The sequence below is a fragment of the Diabrotica undecimpunctata genome, chromosome 5, assembly GCF_040954645.1.
Source record: "Diabrotica undecimpunctata isolate CICGRU chromosome 5, icDiaUnde3, whole genome shotgun sequence".
NCBI classification, from domain to species: domain Eukaryota; kingdom Metazoa; phylum Arthropoda; class Insecta; order Coleoptera; family Chrysomelidae; genus Diabrotica; species Diabrotica undecimpunctata.
Genome location: NC_092807.1, coordinates 58,716,433 through 58,739,319, shown reverse-complemented (window position 1 = coordinate 58,739,319; position 22,887 = coordinate 58,716,433). Strand labels below are relative to the sequence as shown.

General features: G+C 33.0%; 1 protein-coding gene across 3 annotated transcripts in view; it reads left to right on the top strand.

Annotated features, from left to right (window-relative positions):
- pnt (ETS transcription factor pointed) overlaps positions 1 to 22,887 on the top strand; it is a 667,160-nt gene that overhangs the window by 415,965 nt on the left and 228,308 nt on the right. The window contains exon 2 of one of the 3 annotated variants that reach the window (XM_072531993.1): positions 10,479 to 10,740. The exons of the other annotated variants lie outside the window; for them this stretch is intronic. Within the exon in view, the coding sequence (XP_072388094.1) occupies positions 10,677 to 10,740 (64 nt within the window). The 5' untranslated portion in view covers positions 10,479 to 10,676. The remainder of the gene's footprint in view (positions 1 to 10,478; positions 10,741 to 22,887) is intronic. 3 annotated transcript variants of the gene reach the window in all.

The window sequence follows — 22,887 nt, the reverse complement described above, 5'->3', positions numbered from 1 at the left end:
AGTCTCGAAAGAGATGAAGCAAATCCTATCTGACCTAACCTAACCCAACCTAAACTCACGTAAGCTATCCTAACGTAACTAATTCGTACCCAACTTTCCTTACTATTTTTTCATTTTCATTTCTACTTACCGAACTACAATCTCGCATCCAATTCCAATTCCTACTCAAAAAAAGTCAATAGAGAATGATCCTTTTTGAGACAAGAGTTCCAAGATCTAATTAGGTCACAAAACATATTTTAGTAAAACTTGCTTGACTTACCAAACGATTACTTCCGAAATATGAAGTCGAATCTCCTGTCCTTCAGACTTGCAAATTTGTCGATGAGGTCTTCATAAAACGGGTGTGTATTTATCAGTTTGTTCAGTAGTTCCTTTTCTATGGAAATTTTCGAAAGTCATTCGAATTTTAGCGTTACTACGGAACAGGATCTCGGAGACCCTGGTTTTGGTCCTCATCTACAGCTCACTTGTGAATTGGAGGACTCAACCATAAATAGCATACCCTTTTTGAAGGGCAGACAACACTTTGGTTACAAGTTGGTACAGGAAACCAATGGCTTTCAACAGGATTTCCCAAGTACCATTCTTGTCATCCATTTAAACATCATTAGACATTAGTTTTAGGTAACACAGGTTAAGACATGTGTTTCATCGCAGGAAATCCCTTCTTTTATTAAGAAGTTTTCTTGTTGAAAATGTCTATCCTCCTTTCTTAATTATTTATAAATTAATAAATATCTTTTCTCCAAAGTTACGGTATTTACCCCATGGTTACCAATTTAGACCAATCTCGAATAATACAGTTCTGCAAACTACAACACTTGGTCACTTGGATTCTTGACTTCGTCAACATCCCATTTTTCATATCTGCCTTCCCAAGTTACAGGCAAACTTGTAAAAATACAAATAAAAGTGTTTAGAAATATACCAGTTAACGTAGCTATTAAGAATACTAAGACTGTCGGGAACTTGTTTTCCAAAACCAAAACTTCTTTCCAAAATCAAAACAAATTAATGCTTACCACATACCATGTGCAGAATGCGACACGTATTACATAGGGCAGGCTGGGCGTTCACTTAAGGGTAGACTAACTTTACACCGTAGTGATTTTAACTTACCCAAGCATGCAGGCACCGTAGCACAACGTGGTATCACAACCAAACATAATGTTAACTTTGAAAGAAAAGGTGAAAATTCTTTGTAATGAAAAGAATTATACTAAAAGACTTTTTCCCCTTCTTGTGCCCTACTCGATTATCGTGCTTTGGCTATCAAATTGGCTGTACTAATTCTGTTGACAGCAGGTCGGAAAAGGGATGCAGGGGATCGGTCAAACCTACTAACAGATATTTTTTGAAGATGTGCTATATACTTAAACATCCTACTTCGATTAATAGGAGAACTGGCATTAGTAACGTTCCTAAGTCAAATATTTCACTCTTTAATTTTACATAATTGAATTGAATATATTGATTTATTTTGCAGATTCCATTACATAACTATATAAATAAATTTGAAATACATACTACTTTGATTCTTTGAACTAAATAAATAAATAAATTACATCTGGTACTGACTTGTTGATATTTATTTGGAATGAATAGGTGTTACCCAACCATTGTTGTGGATAGTAACTAACCTTGCCAACTGACATTTTTAGTGGTGATACCCCGGTATATTTTTAATTTTGAATTTACCGTCTTATTTATATTAGTTAAATGACATGTCACTTGATTGCTTGGTGGTGACAAACTTTTTAGCAATTTTTAAACAACTAAAGATTTGTGGTTCTTTTTCTTTGTGGGCCATTGACGTTAATAAACTGGTAACTTTTTTTGTTTTAATTCTTATAAAAAAACCTAACTTAGTTCTGTTTTTTCTTAAAATAAAACATTGAACTTTTTAAGTCCATGGTTCCAGAATTAAACTTTTTTATGCATCACTTTCGTCAAATTGACAGATGCAAGTTCTTCAAGTTTCTTTGAAATTTTCTCTATATTTGTAATAGAACTGATTTTAACCGAGAAAGTTCGATTTATACATATACGTGTCGTGTCAGTACCGAGTCCGGGTCCGGTTGTAAATTTTATATTTATGTGATACAACCGCATTGTAGCAGGGTGCGTACCGGGCCGAATAGAGAAGAAAACGGTATTACATATTTCTGTGTAATAGAGAGTTGAAAATATGGAGGTTGGATAAAAGATCTCACCGTGTTGGCATTACTACTTGATGAAGAGGAAGAGCAAGAGCAGAAAAAGCGGAAACAAAGATGGAGTGTGCATCCTATGTGGAAAAAAGACAAACCGAGTCCGGGTCCGGTTGTTAATTTTATATTTATGTCATACAACCGCATTGTAGCAGGGTGCGTACCGGGCCGAATAGAGAAGAAAACGTTATTACATATTTCTGTGTAACATAGAGTTAAAAATATGGAGGTTGGATAAAAGATCTCACCGTGTTGGCATTCCTACTTGATGAAGAGGAAGAGCAAGAGCAGAAAAAGCGGAAACAAAGATGGAGTGTGCATCCTATGTGTAAAAAAGACAAACCGAATGAGAATTTAAAATATACAGAGAATTTTTGGACGATGAAACAAAATTTCACGAATATTTTAGAATGTCCAGTACTCTTTTTTTTATTTTTAGAGTACAATATTGTTTTTTTTGCTGGGCACTGTCATAACACGGAACGGACACGGCACTAATATGTATAAATCGACCGTAACTATTATCCTTGTGAACTAAATAAATTTTTTATTTCGATTGATGTGGACAACAATGATGTGGATCACGAGCGATCCACAATTATTTCCATCAATGCTATCCGAGCAAAAAATTACGTATAATAATTTTGATTAACGCCTCTACATAACGCAACTCTTCTTCTTAAGTCTATAACATTGTTTAGAACCCACAGAGTATTATTTAATTCTTCAATATGATTCTCTTTTTTTTTCTTCTTTCAAATCCGCTATAGGAGTTTTAAAAATCGAATTTTTTATCGCGTAAGTAAAAAGGGTTTTGCCTAATTGAGATTGTTCAGAAACCAAATACAGAGTGCTACTCTTTGGGGATAGTCATTTAGCGTGATTTCATGGAAGTAAATCTTGCTTGATTGCGATGTAGATACATCTGCATCTACCCGATTGTCTGAAGACATAGGGCATACAGAAATAACGTTATAACAGTCTATTAATACCAATTCATACACGGAAAGTTTGACGAATTGTGCTCCTTTCGCCGTTTATTTTTATATATTCGACGTCTCAATTGATCAAAGCCGTAGCAAAGCTCTTGCTGAAATTTGTAAATCAGTGGCTTTTTCATTTCATTGGCCACGTCTAAGATTTCTGTAACTCATGTTTCAATATTTCCTCTTTTTATGTTTTCCTTGGTTTTTATTGTGTTTAGTGATTTCATCAGTACATCAGTTATGTCAGCTTCTTATATCAGTTCATTGCAGACTTGTGTCTTTGCAAATTGTCATACCGTATTAATTGTTGTCATTCTATTATCAAATACTTAGGTATTTTTATTATCTTTTATACATTCAAAAATATTTATGATTCATATTTTATTTTTGAGTTTTTTTATCGTTTATATTAAGAATTTTAAGTTTATTATTATTTCGTTTCATTGTTTAATTTTCAATATGTTATTTAATTTATCCGATATTAGTAAAATATCATGAGAAGGTATTTACCCATTTGTTTTAATTGAAAAACTAGCGTATCTCCTACTTGATTTATAGTTTACTATTTTCTAAGGAACAAAACTTAAATAAATTAACATATTTATGTTTTATTAGATAATAGGTATCTTCGACCACAAAAGTTTCCAGCCACAAAATTTAGCTATTTCCTCTAATGTAATTTTAGAGTTGTTATCAAAAAGTGAAAATTTACATGCCAAAACTGAAATTTATCTTTTGTGATTTAATATAATTATTAAAATTAAAATATGAATAATGATATCATGTTTCCCTATTCAAACTTTGAAGTTAGTCAGAAAACTATATATTTAATAAAAAAAACTTACTATAAATTGTTGTCGAAATAATCCTCAAAAAAAAACAGCATCTGTGATATTATTTATGCTCGTCAACCGGTGTCGACTTCAGTTTTAGATAAGACGAAAAGCTCGAGTTCGTAATGAAAAATATTCCCATGAGATTTTTTGCATAATCACTTTTGAGAGATACCCCAAAATAAGGTTCAAGAGGTCACTCAGGAGAAGTTTTATTTTTAAACAAATTGTAACAATCAATTTTTTCGGCACGGACAATTTTTTTTGAATCTTTTGGATCATTCTGAACAAAATAAGTCTCTTGTAGTTTGTATGTAAACTCTATCGATTTCGAGTTATAAATAATTTAAAACTGAGAAAAACGCAAAATTACGATTTTTAAGGCTCAAAAACACAGATCAAAACATTATTTTTGAATTCAACAAGGACCTAAATTCAAGTTCAAACCTTGTATCATTTCTCGATAGGCATTTTGGGCCTATTTCATTTTAAAACATTGTTTTTTAACTGTGAATGAAGCCCTTATGCGCCCCTCCTGAAACAGGACGGGCGCAACCAAAATGGTTTAATAGTTATTTATGCAACAGGGGTGTTATTAAGGTGATTACCCCCGGAAAGCAACATAATCCAGCCAGAAAACAAAAAGGCCGTCGCATTTGACCAACCATTGCAAGCAATTAATTGTAAATGATGTGAAAAGAAGAACAGTGGTATATTATTACCACTAGAAGCCATTAGCGAGGTATATAGATCTATTATTATTTAAATATATTTAGAAAGTATTTTAGAACAGATAATACACTTATGCATACCAAAAGCACTGTTTTAGAGAGTTGCATCAGCTTTTAAGCTTAGTATTTGTTAGCAGAGTTTCTTAACTGGCAAAAAATACTGCCACTTAATGTTCTCCACCTAATTAAAGACCGACACTTATAAAACCCATTACTAATTGCAATAATGCACCACTTATCCGTAACTGTACCACTGTAAAATATATATTTGTATTGTTTTCATATTGTTTGTACTATTTTGTAAATATACATATAAAATATAACTTTGATTTTCATTTTTAAGCATTGTTGTAAAAAACAAAACATATGTTTTATGTAATTTTATTCCAAAAGAAAGTAAAGAATTCATAATTCAATAAATGTTTAAAATATGTATTTCTTATAATATTTTCACACCATATTTAACCTATATGATACACAGATTAGAGATCCATAGAAGTAATATCAGTATCATTCTTAACCTAGAAATTGATTCCAATATTAAGACAGACGTCAGTTCAAATTTCCAATTTCTCCAAATCTAATAATGACGTTATATAAACTCGTCACTAGTTCTAGCCAATGAAATGCTTGCTGTAATAGGAATGGAATGTCAAGAAAATCTGAATATTCCCTATATATTTTTTTCAAATTTAAATTATGCCAACAAGTGGAAAATTGCGTACCTTTTTGTTTGACTTTTCCTACATGTACCATTGGTGTTACCGGATGATTACGACCATCGAGCAACATTCATCCCTCGTGCCAGAGGCCGTCTGGCTGGATTATGTTGCTCTCCGGGCAACTTATCTTAAAATCACTCTTGGTGTGTAACCAGTATCTCTTAAACAGTCACACCAACGTTTTTAGATCGCCCAATGCTTCTTCGAAATATTGGCGATTTGTCTCTATATTTTATTCTATTTGGTGTCATTCTATCAGTATTTTTAGTTGTTCTATTTGTGCCAGGTTCTGTTTCTGTACTAGACGTTATAATGGAATGTACTATTGTGTGCTTTTTTTGCCGTATTGAGTAAGATTTTTGCCAGATTCTAGTAAGAGCCTAAGAAGGTATCCATTGAAGACACAAGACACCCTGGCATCTTTCGGCCGAGTAGGATACTAGACCAGAAGACCTCAGGGTAGTGCCGGATTAACCGTGTTTAGACTAAAACCTTAACCACCGTTCCAGAGAGGTGGTCGTGCCACTCAATGAACAACTAAAATAAAAAAAAATTATAACCATACCTATTACCGTAAATCGGAAAATGTTTCAGACGTTAGGCCATAAACTAATAAATAATATTAACCATAAATGTCAGATTCCTGTCTCAATTTCCTCCTCTGTCCTCCTGCTCCTTTTTCTTCATCGCCCCAGGAATCAGACAGTGTACTTCTCTCCTCTCAACATTATGTTTATATTTATGTAACTATTGTGTTAGACTTTAGTTTTCATGCCTATATTAAGATGTTTATTTCTCCATATTATATCGTTTAGCTAGCTGTTACTTTATTAACTTTTGTAGCTTGGCATATTACTTCATTTTCTGTGCTGCTTGATCTGGACAGCTCTATATACAGATATTTAAAATTCATTGTTTATTGTATTAGTTTCACATCAACTTATTTGCATCGTATCGGTTCTTTAAAAGTGGTTATATACATATTTGGTTTTCTCAGTTGCTATTGCCGTATTCAGACTTTTCCCATTATGTTAAAATGATGAGCTTTGATGGTAGTCTTCATTCTCTTATACCAGGACAGTATCGTCTGTATAACAGTATTTTTACGTCCACATAACATTTTTTATCATTTTCCTTTCGACACTTCAATTATTATATCATCCACCATACTAAAACTAGTACTGCTATACGTAATTCAGTAATTTTATAATATATTTCAGCTTCAGCTGAATTATATCAAAGTATATTAAGTCTACGAAACTATAAGCTGGTCTTTTATGTTTAATATATTTTTTAATATTTGTTGCCTAACAAACACATAGTCTATACATGATCTTACGTAACTAAAACCTTGTAAAACAGCTCTAAAAAGGACAAAAATATGCATACGAATAAAAGAGTATATAAGGAAAAAGTTTTTTAAATATTTTATGCAAATTATGGAGTAGTTTCCAAATACACTTACTGTATACTTAGTATACTGTATACATACTTAGGCTCAGTCGAAGCTGCTACGATCAGGTATTGTTACTTTTTTCCTGCCTATAGATCTAAAAGTGTAGAAATAAGAACTAATATACAAGCTCTTACAAATTATTTCTTGCCGAACAATTAATCTATCAAGCAGATATAACTGGAGATAAGCTCGAAAGAAAACTGAACAATTTGTTTCCCCCAGGACTCAGACTTCTCATCCCTTTTTTTTCAATATATCTGATCTCTTCCACATATTAGATCTCTCAAATTTTGCTAAAAACTAAATGATCAGTATCCTAAATACATACCTAGAAATTACAATAGATCAAATCCTCTTCTACAATTAAGCACAACCAAAAAGTCTGTGTATTAGAAAAGTTGAAAACGATTAATGATATCCATAAGCTCTGTGGGATAACTTGGAGATCTCTAGCTATTCTGCTATATTCAACGAGGCCATTGATGTATTCTCTAGCGAAATACTTTGTTTCTATGTTAATTAATATTCATTACGCACGATATTGCGATAACCAATTTTATAGCACCAGACATTTGATAACCGGATAATATGCACCCACACCAGTGGCGTGGCCCTTACTTGATATTCCTAGAAAGGATGCCTTGGTAAGGGAGCACAAAATATTATTAATACTGCCACCCAACCTTTACACCTAGATATTTCAGATTTCAAAAGGAACAGGGTAAAATTCAGAAACCCGCCTGTAATACCATCTGGGCTCCTATATTGGATGATTATGGGAACAAAGCACTGCATTTCCTTAAATTAGTTCCAGGTTTTGATTTGAATGTTAAGGTATGGATGATATTAAATATAATTCGCACGGAATAGGTAGACATGTTAACATCTTAGCAAAGCGGGGTAAGATTCTGCCTCCACATTTCGATTGTGGTCATGAAAGGCAAACCATGCCATTCAAATTATTCTTTCTACTACCCTTTTCTTGGAAGTAAATAGATATCCATAAAGTCGAAAAATTATCATGTAGTTCCTCGATATAACATTTTTATTTTTGGAACAAATACCGCCAACTTTTATTTCCATTAAAAATTGTCTATATGTCATAAATTCTTTTAAGAATTCAATAAATATACGTTTATGCTTTTTCTACTAATAATGTCACTAGAAAAAGTACGAACTACTTTACAAACCTGGTGACTTTCTATTTAAAACGATAAGATTCTACCAAAGGTGTCGCCAATGTCTACCGAGACCACACAGCACGAACAAAGACTCCCGTAATTATTTCCCATGAATTGTTTTAAATACTATTTATATTCTACAACCATAACTTGTAGATGTTAAAGATAAATATAACCAATTTTCCACAGAATTGTGTACCTGTGACCTTTTTCCAAAGAAAAATAATATTTATAGATTTCTTACTAATACATTTCAGTTATTTTTGGACAATAGTCTGTTTTAAGAATTTGTAATTCCCGAACAAGCCAAAGAAAAATTGATAAGTATTAATTTGAAAAATATAGTTTATTTTTTATGATTTTTTTTAAAGAAACTAATTTTTATGTTAGATAGGTAAGATTTTTACCATCAATAAGTAAAGGTACAAATTGAATCATTCCTTACCTGTTGTGTTGTTTAATATTGTTCTGAATATATTTTCTTGTGGCATCTTACTGCAGTTTGCTATTTTTGTTGGGAATAAGCCACAATTTCATATTAAAATTAAGTTTATTTGACGTTGAGAACGATAGTTCTCAAAATAAATTACGATTTCCGAATTGGAAATCGAAACGTCAAATAAACTTAATTTTAAAATAAAATTGTGGCTTATTCCCAACAAAAATAGTAATTTGTTTTGTTGCTTTTGTTGCTTTATTTGTTACTTTAAATCATATTTGAACTGGACCTAAAGGGAATTTGGATACCCAAAAATACCTTCTGACCTTGTAAGATCAAATTATTCCTGCAGTTATACCGGCTGATCAAATTCGAACGAGTTACCACCTTTACCAATTAGCTTGTGGTACATCTTTCACTAATTATCTCGGGACTTCGGTATACATATAAGCTCTCCGCCAACACCCGATGGAGTTCTTATTTGACTCAGCTATACTCTGTACATGGTCCTATCTAGGAAGCGGCTGTAAGTTCCGCGTAAATTGTCTTAGTCTGCCGAAGGTTCGCTCGTAGAAAACTGATTTGAGTCATTGAGACCTATTTAGGACAGATACAAAGTCGGCGATCCTGATAACTTCTCTGCCTCGTTCCCGCTACGTCTTTATTGACGGATTCAGAAAAGTCACTCATTTCTTCAGGTCCATTTCTTTTTGCTTCGTGTTTATTTTATTTCCACGAGTTACAAATAAAATGGTGCTAAATACCAATAAAAAATACGAATTAATGATCTGTAGAAAATGTATCATTTGAGCAAAATCATTTTCGAACATTAGCAGTAATTTCTTCATGCTAGTTTTTCCTTTAGACAAGATGCGTTTTTTCACCTGACTTATTCAATATTTATGGTAAAAATACCGTGAGGATGGCTTTATAAGGATCGATCGATGGAATAACGGTACCTGAGAGAAAAATCTCCAATTTAAAGTTTGACGATGACACTACCCTTGTAGCAGTAAATGAACAAGAAATGCTAGATCTTTTGCGAAGAGTTTTGTTGGAAAGCATTAAAATTGGTCTTAAAATTAATCAAGACGAGACGAAAATAATGATAGTAGAGAGATTCAACCATATTCAGCTGAGTAACCACTTGCAGGAATACCAGATAGAAGATATGTTTAACTATCTCGGATCTAGTATAACTAACGATGGCAACTGCGAAGCAGAAGTTCGGAGACGCATTGATATGGGAAAAATGCGATGAGGCGCCTAACTAAAGATTTAACAGACAGATCTACCTCTCAAAGAATCAAGATAAAATTTGTAAATGTACTTCTATACGGGGCAGAAACTTGGCCAAAATTTTGGTTATAATGACCAAATACTAGACTGTATTTCATTTCAGTCGAACTTCCACAAGTGTTCCTGATGATGAGTTGAATAACTCGAAACACGTGTAGAGCAATGGTGGAGTTCCGATTGAAATGAATTGCAATCTCTTACTTTCATTTAAACGTCTTTCTCTACGTAAAGAGCGAAAAAGATAGTATTTTTCAAAGGTGAATCGTAGATGCATGTCGAAGTAAAAGGATACTTCTAGCGTCGTTAAAGGCCTCTAGCAACAGGCTTTGAATTTGGGGTTCACCTAATTTGCTATCAGAGAGAGGTCTCTGGACTTCTTGTTACTTCGTATATATATATATATATATATATATATATATATATTGGTTTAACGAATGTATAACAATAACATTATCACAGGATACTTTAAAAAACTTAATATTATAATATTAAAAACGTTTAAAAGTGAATGCTTTAAAGGTTAAAGTTAAAGAATGTGTTAACAGAAATCAAAATCCACCACCGATGTTCAAAATTTACTAACCATGAAAATAAACTCAAAAAATTGTTTTATTGCAGGAAAACCTGGATGACTTAGCGAGAAAAATTGACATAAATCTAGCCTCGGATGTTCAAGCAGATACCATACAGTTTTTGTTATATTCTTAAAAGAAAATAAGTGACATTAAATGTTCAGTTAAACTGATAGCAATATGACATTTCGTGTGATATTTCAGTGATATATTTATTTTTATACGTATATTTATTATCTAGTCAATGTGCAGAGACATTACTAGCGGTATGGGAATAAAAACAATGAAGGCTTTTAGCAGGCAAAAAGGTAGGAATTTTTTATATTCAATTGTATTATTATATTTGTCATAATATTAGTACACGTTTTTTTTTGTACGTATAATTTCAATATTTCATCAAGCACCAACATTTATGTTTGCCTACAAATAAGAAGTAATAAATGAAAAAATGTTTAGACTTCAGGATATGAAAATAAGTACGATTAAATGTTGTAGGCAATGTAGTCTTTAATATTATCCCATCTATTTACATCCTGATAATGCTGCCAAATGTTGAAGCGCTAGAAATTATGTGGATACAGAATACAATACATAAATATGCAATTGTAGTTGTAGAATTATTCTATAACAATAAGTTCAGTATGGTTCAATATTCAGTTGGTCTTTGATAAGCTTTCTCAACATCTGTTAATCTGTTAATATTTTGTTTCTATTTTTGGTGATAATTACTTCAGTGTTCTACATTTTTCTCTATACCCTTTTTTTTCACGAAACTATTTACTTAGTTGTACGAAGTATTTAGTTGTAGTTTTCTTAATGTGTGTATGTGATTTTATTTGCTTTATATCCAAGTCTGGCATAGTCCATAATCTTTATTTTTAATGAAACACCCTGTATATTTTTGTTTTTAAAAGATTCTTAACAACCTGATTTCAACGAACTACATCATGTAGGGTCTATAATGAATAATACAAGATGAAATTTTGAAATTAATAATTTATCACGTGTTATGGTATTATTTTAAATAAGCTAAATACAGAAAGACAATACACTTCTACTATATTGGGGAAAATTTCTGTTTAGTAACCGTGTTAACATTTTTTGTCATGAATAGGTAAAAACTGTCTAGATAGTCTGCTAATTAAACAAAATCGGTAAATAATGCGGATTGTTATCAATCAGTTGTTGGTGTGTTGACATTTTACATTAAAATAATAAATTCCTAATTAAAAGCTATTTTCTTGCAGAAATAAAAATGAAATATTTAACTGGGACCCACCGAATTGAGATTTTAATGATGATCTGCTACGGAGAGAATTGTAGAAGTCAAGTTGAAGTAGCAAACTTATTTAATCAGAGGTACACTCAGTTGCCTAATATTGCACAAGGTACTGTGTCTAAAATTTATGCACAATTCAGAGAACTTGGACATGTCAAACCATTAAAAAGAAAACCAAACTTCATTGAAGATGAGGCGAAAGTGGATATTTTGTTAAGTTTCGCAGAGTGTCGTCAAAATATAGTGAGTCACACAACTGTTCTAAGGTGTCTCCATGAAGAAAAAATTCATCCATATAAATTGACTTTGGTGCAGGAGCTAACAGAAGACGATCCAGATCATAGAATGGATTTCTGCGAAAGAATGATGGATAAAATTAACACAAATGAAATAGCTCTTGGCACAATTCTTTTTTCTGATGAATCAAAATTTACATTGAACGGAGAGGTAAACCGACAAAACTGTAGATATTGGTCAGCGAAGAATCCTCATTGGATGCGTGAGACACACACTCAGTATCCTCAAAAGTTGAATGTTTGGGCAGGTATTATAGATCATATTATTGGTCCTATATTTCTAGATGGTGATTTGACAGCGGAAAAATATTTAAGCATGCTAAGAGACGATGTTCTTCCTCAGTTGGCTAACTTGTATCTCAATCCAATATATCCGACCCTACCACATAAAACTGTGTGGTTCCAGCAGGACGGTGCAACACCCCATTATGCTTTAATGGTGAGAAATTGCTTGAGTGAAATCTTCTTCAATAAATTGATTGGACGAAGGGGTACTATTGAGTGGCCAGCTAGGTCGCCAGATCTTACGCCTTTGGATTTTTTTCTGTGGGGTTATCTCAAGAACAAAGTATATGCAACACAACCAACTAGCATTGAACATCTTAAAGAAAGGATAACTACAGAATTACGGAATATTTCACCTCAAACTTTAAACAAAGTTCGGGACGAGTTTTATAAGAGACTGTGTTATTGCCAACAACAAGGTGGAGAACATTTTGAGCATTTATTTTAATGTAATCCAATCAATTACCTCGGGTATTCTATGAATTAATTGTCTTCTTGAAGAAAATGATACTTAATTTCAAAATTTCACCTTGTATTATTCATAATAGACCCTATATGATATAGTTCGTTGAGATCAGGTTGTTAAGGAGCTTTTAAAACATAACATTATACAGGGTGTTTCATTTAAAATACAGATTATGGACTATGCCAGACTTGCATGGATCACCCTGTACATTTAAATTTATGTTTTAAAAGCGCACATTTAAATTTAAAAGTTAAGGTATCTCAACGTTTTTTATTATTTTCTAAAATAAGGACACAAACAATTTTATTCCATAAGTGGTTTCCACACTCTATAACCAACCAACCATACTATTCTTTTAAAATTCAATAAAAATGAAACATGTATAAATATATCCTTTAATTTCAATTACTTTCAAGATATTAACTCTCAGTGTCTTGTAAAACACCCCGTATTTTTCTCATAATAACAATTATTATAACAGCCTGTATGGGTAGACGTTACAGGCGACATGGGAATAAAAACAATGAGTGCTTTCAGCAGGCAAAAAGGTATGAAACGGCTATATTTAATTTCTGTTAGTTTCGAATGTTACTCGTTGACGACCGAATGTGGCAAGCAGATGTGCTACGACGATCCGAGCATATGTGAATATTGTGTTCGGTATAACTTCTACCTTCTTTATTTTGTACAGTTTCTATGCCAAGCGAATAAAACTAAATAAATTCTATATTACTAGAAAAAAATTATTAAAAAAATTACGTTATTTTATGTTATGAGTGTTAGATATGAATAGGCATTCATCTAAAACTAAAACGATTTAAAATAAATCACAAAAAATCTGGTTTGAGGTGAAACAGTAATCGCTGATAATAATATCATGAAACAAATAGACATTTTAAATGTCTACAAAATTAAATCATGACAGCTAGAGACAACCTAATACATGAAGTATACTGAAATATATACTGAATAGCTAATTGCATTTTGTAAAGTGATAAAAAGTAATAAACTAAGATAATCTTTAGAGAACATAAAAGAGTCGATGGTTCGGAAGTATACCATAAAATGTTTGTAGAAGTTTTATACCATAAAATGAATACTGCAGTGAAATGAGAATATTATCACATCTATAAAACTGTATTACCGCATGTTTAGACCTCTAATCTTAAATGCTTAGGAGTACATATACGGGATTACCAGCAGTTGTTAAATAATACAGATCAAACTGTTTTACTGTGAATCACAATTTTTTCGTCACCGTTACACATCATCAATGAGATTTGTACATCACCAGGACATCAGTACAACCAACAGTTTAGAATTGGCATAACTATAAATTTCGAGCATACATGAATATTGACTAGTATTCGTATATTACAACATAGCCTAATATTCAATTGTAATTATTCAATAAAATAAATTTTATATCAATTTTTTTTAAATTTAGTAAGTACCCAAAAAAACGTTCATTAACATTAAATAATAGGTACTGTACGCCAACTGGCCTTTAATTTATGGAGAGCAAAGCCAATTAGGAACTGGTTATACTACTTACAGTATAGAGTTGTGATATACTTTTATTTATACCACAAAACTTGGTGTAATATAAACAAATGTAAAATATTGCGAATAAACAATTATTTTTGGATTTTTAACTATATTATAACCACCCAAATTCTAACTTAATCTCACATTAAAAACTTGACTTTTGAAAAAGCCTTCAGAGATTCAAAATGAATGAAAATTTAGATAAAGAACTATGGTGATAATGTTCTTTATTGACCAAGCCGTCTAATACGTTCACGTATGATTTTTTTAACATGCTAAGTAAAATATTTGTGAGATATTTGTTTCTAATGGCATACTTTTTGGTAATTATGAATTAATATTTTGTCAATTAGTAGTTTATTTTGTATTTAAATTTAGTAAGACAAATTTTTCGTCGTTGCTCATTATGTTTTGTCGTTGCATTATTTCATCATGTACCTACCTGGGAGTGACAATAAATGGACTGGATGGGAAGACAAGAAGTCCAGAAGTTGGTTAGTACTGTGGATAATATTAAAATTAACCAAGGGGAAATTTAGTCTTGAAACTAAAAGAGAAATGAAGAATTCCAGATAAAAGGATGTTTACTTTGCAAATTGGCACTCAGGTCTTTTGAAGGACACAACGGCGAGCTTCGGGACGTGGGTCTACAGACCACTTACTTAGAACGCGGGATGCAGAAGCCAGAAACAATAAAGAAAATGAATCCTACTAGCTGAAAGAAAATGGACAAAAAATTCAACTTTTTCAATTGACAAAGACAAAGACAAAGATTGCAATGAAAAAAAGTTTGTCACCTTAAGTTTTGTTGTGAGGGACTAGGAAATTCAAAACCAAAATAATTATATAAACAAGTAACAATAAACAGTAACAATCACACCTACCTTGTATGATCGTTCAGCAAACCTGTTAACAATTACTTATTTGTGGTCAAAAAAAAAAGAAACTTGTTAGAGAAACAGAAACAGTCAAAACATAGATTTAGCTGGATATAATAATTTAGATCTTACAACAGGAATGTCCATTACAAATTAATTTCTTCTTAAATCCTTAATAAAAAGTGTAAAATATATTTCTCTTGATGACTTGGTAAAAATAGTTAAAAAAGATCTTAATATTGAATGCTATTGAAAAACAATTAAAATGTTATAATTTACCTTGTCATTGTCATATCATGATATGTACTCATGTATGTAGAAAATTTCTTTCTTATTACTATATTACTCTATAAAAATAAAGGTCATGTAATTAACAATTATTTAACGGGCCTCTGACCTGCTTGTAATACAAAATATTCTTTGTGGAAAATAACAAAAAACGAACAAATTATGCCAATCATGAAACAATATGATCTAATGACTAAAACTGACATAGATAAAGCATATGCGTTTGTAAATATATGCGATATTTTTCAACCGCATTAGAAGGGCTTAGTTGAAGAAGAAGAAGCTATTATTATTATCCATGAAGTAAATGAACCATATCAAATGGCTAAAACTTCTATGAAATCTGAAATCAAACAAGTAATTGATAATCTGAAAGTTAAGAAGTCACCTGGATATGATAATATAGTATTCAGTTTAGTACCAAAAAATCTACCCAATGAAGTCGTGCTTCATTCTTTCTATATTTAATTCAATATTAAACACAAGTCACTTTCTCCCCAAATGGAAATTGCTTCCCAAAGCCCAAATTGTTCTTATTTAAAAACCAAATAACCACGTGGAAGTATCTTGATATCGCCCAATTAGATTCTTGCTTATTATATAGGAAAAGTATTGGAACGACTTATTCTGAGAAGACTAGGTACTATTTTATATGACAATAAGGTTTTGCTGAATTATCAGTTTGAGTTGAGTAAATAAGAAGATACCGTCAATTCATAGGGTGGTAAAAACGCTTGGCATGTTGGTACTATCTCCAAAATTAAATCGATATGCCCCTATACCATAAGTTCACTTTTCAAGATCCTACCTAGAAGATCAATTGTTTTGAGTCAGAAGGAATGGAGGGGCCTGTTTCCAATATGTATGGGAAGCCTATTATGACCGGCTTCTTTTTTTTCCGAAAGCCATCTGTTATAAACCGATCTAAAATCAATTGGCTTTCATCAATCTTCCATTTATTCGTAATATTCATTCTAGAAATGTGATGTACGAGCTTGTACAGATCTGGTGAATTAATACCATATGTTTTTAGAGTCACTTGCGTCTTTAAAGAGTGTTCTCTCGCATTAGTGCAAGATATGGTTGACTGTTTCAAGTTGTCTGCTACAGAGTCTGCAGTTTTAGTCACTGTGAAACAGTGTCTTTGTCCTTTGACTGGTACATTTCCAATATGAGAGCCTGTTATGACTCTGAGCGATCCCTGTTGGTAATCCGCATTACTTGTGTTCCATCAGGATATGCCCGACCAATGTACAGTTTGTCACACAGTTGTACAATTGACCTGTCACCTATACGTGTGTGACACTGTTATGCTCCGCCGTTCTGCTAAGTTCAGACCAACTGCTTAAACTAGAGAACTGTCTTAAACTGTGGCGACTCCCAAGTCAACAGTTTAAAACCAATACAGATCAACGTTTACTGTAACAAATAGTGACCCGCTACCAGTTTCCATCAACAGCACTCAATTATCAGTTAATACTGTGGTTAAATATCTGGAAATTTATTTCTGCTTCAAACTTAACTGGAACTCCCGCATTTGGAAGAAACGCTTTCAACTCTTTATCTACAGGAATAAGTATTGGTATATATACGTATACTATATCGGTATACGTTTAGTCGAAAATCAAATCTTAGCCAGCAGAACAACCTTCTGATTTATAAATGTATTTTTAAACCCATATGACTGTGCAATAACCATCATTCGTCGATGGACCGACAAGTAACTGGAACTATGAAGGGCACTCAGTTTTTACGGCGAGGTTGGTCGTGGATAACAGTTTTAGCAAGATATATCCAAACAAAAGTTGCTAATAAAGAAAGGAAATTAAAGCAGTTATACCCATAAAAAATCAACAAAACAAAAAAAAATATTTCAAAACATTTAAATTGGTATTAATATTTAAAAATATAAACAAAAAAATAACAACTAGATATTTTATTAGTTGCAAAAATAATAAAATAAAGTAAGTTCAATTTGGTTTGGCGTTGAACGGCTGGATGCACAAATAATATATGCTGTATCAAACAATTATCGTACTATTTTTTAATAGATTAAACACAGCTTCCATAACAGAATTTTCTTCGGTACATTAAATAGCCAAGGAAAAAATTAAACGGCCAAAAAAATTGCTCCGGCTCAAACGAATTTACTGATAAAATATTCTACGGCTTACTGGAGTTAGCTAATTGCTCGCAGGTGACTTAATACTGTGTTCCACTCTGCAAGAGCCACTCTCTAGAAGGCCATCAAAAGGATGATCTCTTCCCTTTCGAGGTTCCCTTCTCAGTTATAAACCAATTGTTATGTCATATATTATAGTTATCTTACTTGGATTCTCGTCACTGGACGACTTCCCTCTATGTTACTTTACAAACAATTATACATATTACTGATTGTTTGATGAAGTAATAAAACAGATCGATGAGGAAGATACCTAAATAAATTTCAACTATAAGTCAGCACAGGAACCTGACGAGTAATCTAACCAAATGTGAGCGAAAAGAACGCAATAATCCTCTTTTTATACAAAAACTGATACATGGTAACCACAATTTATAGCGAAACCATCCGATACACAATAATTTCCGAGAGTAATTATCCATCGTTATAGTATATTACTTTCTTTATTAACCCAATATAATGAAGTGGCAATGACTATTATTATAATTATTAAAGTCGCGTAATTTATTAGTGTACATAAATGATATATATACATCATCATACAGAAATTAATACCCTTACTTTGCATATTCTACAGAAAATTGTATATTCTTTAAAGATAAAGAGATTTAAAAATTGATATAAAGATGCCTTCGTCCTATACACACAGCTGCATTAGATAACAACCACAGCCTTTGTAATTACATTATTTGCCTCTCCCATATTTTCGACCTGCCAAAATTAAAAAAAATACCTTTCAGTTGGAGACCATTTTGGTAATTGCCCTTTTACCTTTTGGCGGCTTCTTGATTCTCAAAGAGTGCGCCAGGGGTGGGCGTTGTAGTCAGTAGAGAACTAATTAGGAGAATTGCTTGTCTAACAAGATTCTAATGAATATTTTGCACGTACATTATTATAACTTTCTGTCTTCACTTTTCTTGACATGCTGTAATTCCTTTTTGTTCCGAATGAAAGCAATTATTTATAATGTTCCTTTTTATAAGTCATCGATGATATAAAATACAGTCATTTTCAAGTCAGTATGTAAATTAATAAGAAGTAAAGTGATTGATATCTTACACTAACTACAAGCACCACACACAAATAGTAAAAGCAAGAACTTGAAAAACGAGCCCAAAAAGAGTTTTGAAAGTAAAGCCATATAATTATCATTAAAAATATAGTTACTAAATGCTGTTAAATGCCAACCTAAATGTGATATGAAATATATTTGTGCAGTTGACTCTGCAGTTTTTTCCCGTTGTTTATAATGAACTTGAACAAAAAATAAAGAACTTGAAGAAATTTATATGACTATAAAATACTATAAAAGTGCAACATTTAAGCCATATAATGCGTTATAAGATATATTATAGTGTTTTACCCTTCATAATCAAGGCAGTGCAGTGTATTGATATCAGTAGAAATAGCTGGCTAGATTAGGGCGGCCCTTTTGACAATATTAGTTCTATCATATGTTTACAAATGAAGATATCTGCGGATATTTTTACTAAACAGTATAAAAAAATATGACTTTATTGGTGTCATGTCTTAAATTCATTACAGATTACAGATATACAGTGTATATATACTAGCATTTTAAATAAATCTCTTGTAATTAATTAATTAATTCACATAAACTAATTAGAAACAAATAATTTTTTTTTTGAAAATATTTATTCTTATTCAATATATAGAACTAAATTATGTATGGCAACTTTCTTCTTCTTCATGTGCCATCTCCTCTAAGAAGGTTGGTAACCATCATGGCAATTCGCACTTTCGATACTGCTGCTCTAAAGAGGTCAGCAGAAGTGCAGTTAAAGCAAGCTCTCAAATTGTTTAACCGCCACTCTTTCTACATTATTAATTGCAACAAATTATAACGCTCGCCCCTCATGACCCAGATATTGCAGTTTTCTGATGGAAACTTTGAAAGCAAACTAAACGTAATGCACTATTACAATAAGAACATGTTATCGGAGCCATTTTCTCAATTTTTCCTTTGTGGTAATTGTGACGTGTGTAATCTCCTTATTGTTGATACTCTTATGGGCGAATGTTCCACATTCTTCAGTTCGCCCGAAGTTTTTTATGGTCTTCACGCAATGAAGATTTTCCTATGGGCCTGTTTTGGGAGTCTCTCCCAATAACACTTATGACTTTCCCGGATACAGTCCTCTACACTCCTTCATACTGCAGCCTTTGGTACTCCCTGGATCACAGCTGGTTTGTTTGATTTTTTCAATATTCTTTTAGCAAATTGATCTGCTTTTTCGTTGCCGTCGATGCCCTGGTACCCAGATGAGCTCAACATTGTTCCGGTCTATCAGTTCATTTATTTCTCTGATGCAGTCTTACACTAGTTTGAACGTCATTTCCTGACCCGCTAGTGCCTTCAGTTCCGCTTGAATGTCTGACAATATATGGATCTGCTCTTTTTCAAGGGCTCTCATTATTTCCCTTTGCACCTTGCAGTATCACGTATATCTCCATTTGGAAAACTGCGCAATTTCTTCCTAATGTAAAGCTTTCTCTAATTCTTGGATTATTGGAGTATATTCCTGTCCCCATACCCTCACCAGTCTTTGATCCATCTGTATACCAGATCTTACCCTGTTGGTTGTGATAGTCCCTGTTTCTCCATACATCCATGCCTGTAATAGAAGCCTTATATGAATTATTCAAATTATATTTTTTTGTCATGTGATAAGATTCCAGATTAAAGATGTCCGTCATTATACTTGTGATACTCATATGCCCCTGTCCCTTGATTGCGAAGTTTTAGTAATTTTTTTTCTGTTGGCTCCCAATATTGCGTCTCTTTGTATTATCAAATAATTTGCGATATGTTAACGACACAGTACTTTTACCATCTACTCAAGATGATCTGCAAACATAACTTGACAGTGTCGTAGAGAGCTGTAAGAAAGCAGGTCTGGAACTGAACATACAGACACAGAATATAAGACCGTCCATATTTATGTAAATAGTACCAAACTTGAGCAAGTTGATCAAATTGTTCACCTTGAATATCAGTTAAACTGTAACGCAGAGAGTCATGGTGAAATTAACTCCAGAATTGAGCAGACCAGGGCCGCTTTTAGAAGGATATCTAAAGTATTATGTAACAGAGACCTAAAATTGGCATTGCGGATCCGCCTACTTCGCTGCTATGTGTTCTCGGTCTTACTTTATCGTGTAGAGTCTTGTGAGTAAAAATAATCTAAATCGCCTTGAGGCTTTCAAATGTGGTGCTATAGATGAATTTTAAAAGTTTCTTTGCTAGAGAAGATTCGACACTCCACAATACTAGAACGTCTCAGCAAGGTTTCAGAGATTTTAAAAAGCATCAAGAAGAGAAAGCTGGAGTACTTTGGACATGTAATGAAAAGTTCCAAACATAAATTGCTACAAAATATTATCCAAGTGCAGGCAAACGTAGTCTAGAACGAAGAAATACTTCATGCTTGATGGACTTGCGATATTGGTATGGTATTGATACAAGCATGCTATCTAGGGCGGCAGTGAATAAAATTAAGATGCTATGATGGTAACCAACGTTCTGAAAGACATGGTACATGAAGAAGAAGAGAGGCTTTCCTAATATAACCTTTACAGCTGCTTTTGGAGTGATGCACATGGCCACAGTTGAGAGTTGTCACTGCGCTGCTGGTTATTTTTTCTAATTGTCCAATTTTCTAATTAATAAATAAAGGTATATAATCTAGTATAACCTCGAGATACTTTACTTCTCCCTTTCGCTGAATTTCTTCTCCCTGTAACTTCAGAGGACAAAATCAATATATATAATTTATGTTTGCATGTGAAAGAGACTATAGTGGCCTTGTGTGGACTTACAATTAGTTCCCCCCTATAAGTCAGTCCATTGTCTCACTAATTCTAGGGCCTGGTTCAGCAAGCAAGCAATTTAATTAAACCCAGCTTGTGAAATTGGAATATCTCAGAAATATTACACGTGGAGAGAAATACACCTTGTTCCAACTGATCATGCAGGGAAAGATCCAAGGAAAGAGAAGCATAGGGAGGCGTAGAATATCATGGCTGCGCAACCTATGAGAGTGATACGGATGTACATCAAATGAACTCTTCAGAGCAGCCGTCTCAAAAGTCCGAATAGCTATGATGATTGCCGACCTTCGTCACGGAGATGGCACTTAAAGAAGAAGCCTGTGAGACATGTTCACCCATTCCTTTCCCCCCTATAGCCCTATACGCGATAGGGGCACAACTATCAGCCAAATGCTCTTCACGTGGGAGTCTTGGGTAATAGAACTCCAACATGGTTTCCTAATCGATTTTAAATTCAGGACATGATGACACGCTTTGTTCCTCCAGTGACTCTAGCTCCGGACTACGTCCAGTTCAGAGATTTGATGACCAAGTGTTGCCCTACTTGCCTGGTTGTTGTTTTTTATTTATTTTTTGTTGGTTGGCTTTCGCCGTCTGTCCCCTTGGGGCACACACAGTGCGGCGATTTGAAGTGTTTGTCGAATTTTTAGAGCTACGAACTATACTCTGTTGGTTTGATTATTTTTCTTTCTGGGGGTTTGTTTTTCTCTCTGGTGATTTTCTTTGTTTGTTTTATTGTTTGATTTTCTCTCCCGTATTTATTTTGTTTTCTCTAAATACATTTTATTTTGTTTGTCTTCGCTTTTATTTGATTCCTTTATTTATTCCACTATTTGTTGTTTAGGTCACTTGTGTTTCCAACGGTGGAAAGCGTCATATCTCATGATCTCTCGCAGTGAGGGACTAGGATGGTTTTCCATTTCTGCGAATTTAATCTTGGCTCTACCCTTCATTATTTTAGTCACCCTGACCTGTTGTAGTTCCCTGTATATGAAGCGTTACGCTATATATATTGGGATGTTGACAGCTTCTCGTAAGCAGCTGTTGTGAACTGCTTGACTCCTCTTCTTTGTAGTATTACAAGAGTGTCCCCAAGTATCGGAAGAATGCTGCTGTTATTAATCTCATTTTAGTTTTTATCCTTAATTTGCTTTTTCTGCCTGTGAGTCCTCTAATGGATGCTTTAGCCATGTTGACTTTTTGCACTGTGGCGTCTATGTGCTTTTTGAATGTGAGTTCTTTATTCATGATGACTCACAGGTATTTTGCCTAACGTTTCTATTCGATGGGATTGTTCTGTATAGTGCGTTATTCCTCTGGTTGCTGATGTTTCTTTTTGAACAGCATCGCTTGCGTTTTGTCGGAATTTATGGCGATTTTC